We start from the raw sequence: 5,511 nt of genomic DNA on the forward strand, positions 1-5,511 counted from the left end.
GGGAAGGTCATGTATGAGGTCAGAGTAAACAAAGAAATCTGGACCAGGCACCATAATCAACTAAGGCCAAGAGAAGCCAAGAAAAAAATTGAAGTTACGAAACGCGTCCCACTCGATTTATTACTGGATACTTTCCAACTTCCGCCAATACCTACAACGGAGGCAACTCAGTCATCCAATCAGGCAGAACATTCTTCAGGTTCTCGGTCGTTACCTCCAAGGAGGTCGGGACGCAAACGCAGAAAACCAAAGAAGTTTCAGGTAAACCCACGATTGCGTAGCTATTAATTTTTTCCAAGGGGAGGTGTTAGGATATTCACAGGAATATCCAAAAATTATCTCGAATGTAAAGTAGTATGTTTTTAGACTCTTCACATAATTCGCATGTTATTTCCTATTGTACAATTGTTACGTAACTAAACTATTCATATTCGTGTTTCTCTTATCATGAGCTTTATTTTGATCTTTGATTTATTATCATACGATTGTTGAGTTATAATCAGTTATGGATTACTTTGGTTGTATAAAAACCCAGTACGTTTGTAAATAATGATTTTTAGCACAGAGGCTGTTAGTGGTGTTAAGGACGTAGCGGGTTGGGCTAGGCAGATGGCAGGTCAGGTGGGCGTACTAGTATGTTAGAGCGGGTGTTGAGTCAGGGATTCGACCGAAGATCCGTTGCTTCAAAGGTCGGTGGTGTTATCGAGTCGCACATGAGGTAATGATAGCCTCTGCTAGCCACTATCCATCTCTGCTAACCATGCTTGTGAATTAAGGTGTATCGAGGCAATACGCACAGTATGCACATATGCCAAATAGAGACTGACCAGATGCAGTCCTAACAAAATCGATGGGAAGATCCAAACAAGTAATACGAAGTGAATTTAAACTTCACCCCATCGCACAAGCAAGTGGCTATCAGGACTCAGTGGCCGAGTGGATAACGCGATGGCGTTTGAAGCGAGGGTACTGGGTTCGAGTCCCAGAGTGAACATCAACTCTGAGATGCAGGTACATCCAGCTGACGAGTCCCAAATAGGACGAAACGCGCGTCCTGGATTCCACTGCTAGCCACTATCCATCTCTGCTAACCATGCTTGTGAATTAAGGTATATCGAGGCAATACGCACAGTATGCACATATGCCAAATAGAGACTGACCAGATGCAGTCCTAACAAAATCGATGGGAAGATCCAAACAAGTAATACGAAGTGAATTTAAACTTCACCCCATCGCACAAGCAAGTGGCTATCAGGACTCAGTGGCCGAGTGGATAACGCGATGGCGTTTGAAGCGAGGGTACTGGGTTCGAGTCCCAGAGTGAACATCAACTCTGAGATGCAGGTACATCCAGCTGACGAGTCCCAATAGGACGAAACGCGCGTCCTGGATTCCACTGCTAGCCACTATCCATCTCTGCTAACCATGCTTGTGAAATAAGGTATATCGAGGCAATACGCACAGTATGCACATATGCCAAATAGAGACTGACCAGATGCAGTCCTAACAAAATCGATGGGAAGATCCAAACAAGTAATACGAAGTGTATTTCAATATTTCCTGTAAAATCAGTCATCACTTAGTAAATAAACAGATACGAAATTAGATTTGAAGACGAGATTACGTATTCAGATCATCGCATCAACTCTTCACCGACACGGTGTTCAACGGTATTAATGTTCAACTTCAGTCAGTTCAGGAAATAGAGCGAACCTGATCCATTGCATGTAGTGGATAATTGTCTCACACTCGACATTGTTGAATTTGACTGGTCACAGACTCTCTCCAGAACTGAAGTTAACATACTTATAACAGTGAAGTAGGTTAGATTTGTGGATACTCAAACTACTTAATAAAAATACATCCACTTGATAACACTCGAAAAAGATCTATGCAGTTTCCGGATTACATTCTGAACATATACTAAGTAAACGAAAAACTTTTCGCTGTACTCTACATTTTGGCATTTCGATAAGCATGTATATACTACTACAGATTCTAGTTAATTGAAGCTGTGAATATTAACACTAAGATAAAATAAACTTAACTAATGCGCGCTTTTAATGACTAAATATAAAATAGTGAAGTGGTTGCTCAACGTCTTTTGTTAGTTGAAGTTAGACATTAACACCGTTTGATGCTAGCCGGCACAGTGGTCTATCGATTAACTGCTCGCGCGCAAGACTGATAGGTCCTGGTTTCAAATCTCGTGAGGCGGGATGGTGGATGCGCGCTGCCGAGGAGTCGCACAATAGGACGAAACAGCCGTCCAGTGCTTCTAGGTTTTCCATGCTGGTCTAGCTTCAATTGACTCATGATTTCAACCATAAATACACAATAATATTTGTCAGTAAATATTTTTTGCTTTTGTATTTTCAGTTGTACAGTGGTCCATTTTTGTTGAATTCATTGAAAAAGAATAAAAGTTCAATGGTTTCTGTTCAATTAGTTACTACAATTTCTTGTTTGATCACGTCAGTTGCTGTACAAAGAATCAATAAATTACTCGGGAACTATGTAAGTGGAAGTAATTGACGATTTCAACAATATTGAAATCAAGTTAAAAGTCTATTACTGAATGATATTTCACTTTTTGTTGAGCACTGATTTATAACAGTTTGGTTGACTACGTTTTAAACCTCATCCATGATTTATTTGCTATTGGAATACAGCTTGATTTATCTGTCTACAATTGGTAATGAAAAACTAAGATGTTGTCTCTACTATAGACCTTCGAAATTACTATTTAATCAATTTCAGCACGTTTAGAATAATCTAAGTCTTAACAGACATAGGCAGAAATGAACAGTAATTGTAAGACCTGATGTGGCTTCGATAGAGAAGGAACGATTCAAGTTCATAACTATAAAGACATCAGTCTTGAATTTTATGGTGTTGAAGAGATCTGACATGAGGCCTCACATGATGTTAAACAGAACACATTGAGAAACAATTTAGATGGCCTCCGAGTACATTTCCATTTGTCTATGTTAACAAGTAATCTGTATAGTACATCGACATCGAACCGAAAGAACTTAACGGGTCAAATATTTCATGTGATAAAGGCAAAGAAAACAACTTGATCAATCAAACAGATTACAGGTTCAGTCATGAGTGAATCAATAGAATTACAAATGTACCTTCTACAGGACTCGAACTTGTAACAAACACAATCAAAGCTACAAACATTAACACTGAGACATTAGTATTCAGACTGAACACTCAAACATTACACATTATCGCATTCAAGTATTCAGAGTAGGATTTTAAATCTATACCATTATTTCATAATACTCTAAATGGTGAATTTCTCATCTTGCCAATGATTAACTTGACTTAATGCAATATATTCTAGGAATGGTTTTATTATTCATACATGAGATTCGTTAATTCATAACACTCTAAATGGTCAATTAACCATCTTGCCAATGATTGACTTGACTTGATGCAATATATTCTAGGAATGGCTTCACTATTATTTATACATGAATTTCGATAAGCATTTTGCAGAACTCAACACGTTTGTCTATCTTATAACATGATCACATGAAATATTCATAAAACTTATATCTCTTTCAGTGTGTACATGTTCCGCTAAAAATCGTAAATGCTTTTTTCATTTTAGATTGGTTCAGTCGTCGGTGTTCCATTTATCCTTGGATTTTGTGCAATCGCTTACTTTTTAAAATCAGCCGATGAAAACCTCACAGCAATCTATTTTTCTGCAGCCATTCTAGGCATTGGTAACACAATCAATAATGTTCGAGCAGTGGTTGCGATTGCAACATTGATCGGTGTAAATCAAGTACACACAGCAGCATTTGTTCATGGGATCGCATCATTGTTTGACAGAATCTTGACTGGTGTCTTCATTCAATGCATACAACTCTGTGTACCTCAGTTAACGTATAGACATATACAGGTGTATATTGTAGGTAGTTTGGCAGTATTCGGTGGTATCCTGGCGACAATTGATAATTTCATTTATTCAGAGACTTTAGAAAGTACAAATGCACCTTGTTTTTCATGTATTAGCAGAAGAACAACTTCATCATCGTTTCCGTCACCATCGAAATTTCAGGGTGACCAAACCTTTAATCATGTTAGTAATGATAACTAAAATATTGGTAACTGTAGATGCTAATCAACATATTTATGTATCATTAATGAAAGTCAAAAATCTTTCCGCATACAACAAAACGTCTTCATGTTCCATCAGTCTACCACTTTTCAATCTCTCAGTTTATTGATGTATATTCACCTACTCTTCCTTGCCAAGAAACTCTATCTATTATGATACTTATAACATGAAAACCATATTTTTCTTAAACAATCTACTATCGAATACTTCATTGAACCTTTCCATTGAATACATCAGGCTGTATTAATTAGACCATTGATACATATTGAGGAAATGGAGTATTCACAATCTTTGTTATACTAAAGGAATATTGTATTTATTATCCATAGTTATTCATGATTGATTCTTCGACAGAAGTTTTCTCTGTAAACAAACAGAAGTTGAAGTGTAGGTAACACTATTTGTTCTAATAAAACAAGTAGAAATAAATTGTCTCATCCACCAAGTATTCTAACTCTATTCATTGACTTTAAAAGTGGTTTACATTAGTAGCTGATGAATAAATGAAACTAAGAGATTGACAGTTATTTATTTGCGTTCTGAACTCCTCATCAGGATAACCTATGATTAGTTTGTGATTGAATTTAGACAATTGAAAAGGTGAGATAAGTATGATTGTAATGTGAATTCTGGTTGGATACGTTATATAATTTGACAGTGAAGGGTTGGTATGCAGTTGAGAAGATTGGAAGAATCAGAGGAGTACTGGACAACCATTTCATCCTATTTAGGGGCTTCATAGCAATATACATCCACGACTGCAAAACAGATATTTTACAATGAATATGACACTGTCGAATCCCTGAATCAGAATCCATCTGTTCACATTTTGTTCAACTTCAATCATTTTTTGAGGTATCGAGACCCTCATCTGAAGCTATCGGTGGTAGACAGCAATTAGCTCACACCCGATTTGTTTAACCTCACAATTCATAGCATCTCATCATAACTTTGAGAAATACATTTCTAAGCTAGTCAGTGACAAGCGCATGACCATGGTGGTAACCATGGTGGTTGGTGGTAAATAGGAAACCCTGAACCTAGGTTTCATGCTACTTGGCACTCGTCAGCAAGGTGTACCTGTAATCTTGAGGGAACTGATGGTCCCTGACAAATTCGATCCCGTGTCACTTAGCTTAACAGCCAGAGATGCTACCACTGAGCTATTCGGGCCGCGTCCGAAATCCTGTAGGACTGAGATGTAATCACAATTGATTGACCACTGGGTGGAAATTGATGGAATTATGATCTACTTAGTTTGAGCGGATGATGTTAGTCAGAATAGTGACGAAAGTTCCACGATCAAACCATCCAGTTCAGAGTATGACACTCCACCAAGATATTTTTAGGCTGTGAATTTTTTCTTCTAC

The 5,511-nt window shown here is 37.7% G+C and overlaps 1 protein-coding gene across 1 annotated transcript in view; it reads left to right on the forward strand.

The window, feature by feature from the left end:
• Smp_134700 (hypothetical protein) overlaps positions 1 to 4,120 on the forward strand; it is a gene marked incomplete at both ends in the record, with an annotated part of 17,594 nt that extends 13,474 nt beyond the window's left edge. The window contains 2 exons of the mRNA XM_018799683.1: positions 2,450 to 2,517; positions 3,626 to 4,120. Coding sequence (XP_018651448.1) covers positions 2,450 to 2,517; positions 3,626 to 4,120 — 563 coding nt within the window. The remainder of the gene's footprint in view (positions 1 to 2,449; positions 2,518 to 3,625) is intronic.
• Positions 4,121 to 5,511: the final 1,391 nt, after the last annotated feature.

Source organism: Schistosoma mansoni, chromosome 3, assembly GCF_000237925.1.
Source record: "Schistosoma mansoni strain Puerto Rico chromosome 3, complete genome".
Classification (NCBI taxonomy): domain Eukaryota; kingdom Metazoa; phylum Platyhelminthes; class Trematoda; order Strigeidida; family Schistosomatidae; genus Schistosoma; species Schistosoma mansoni.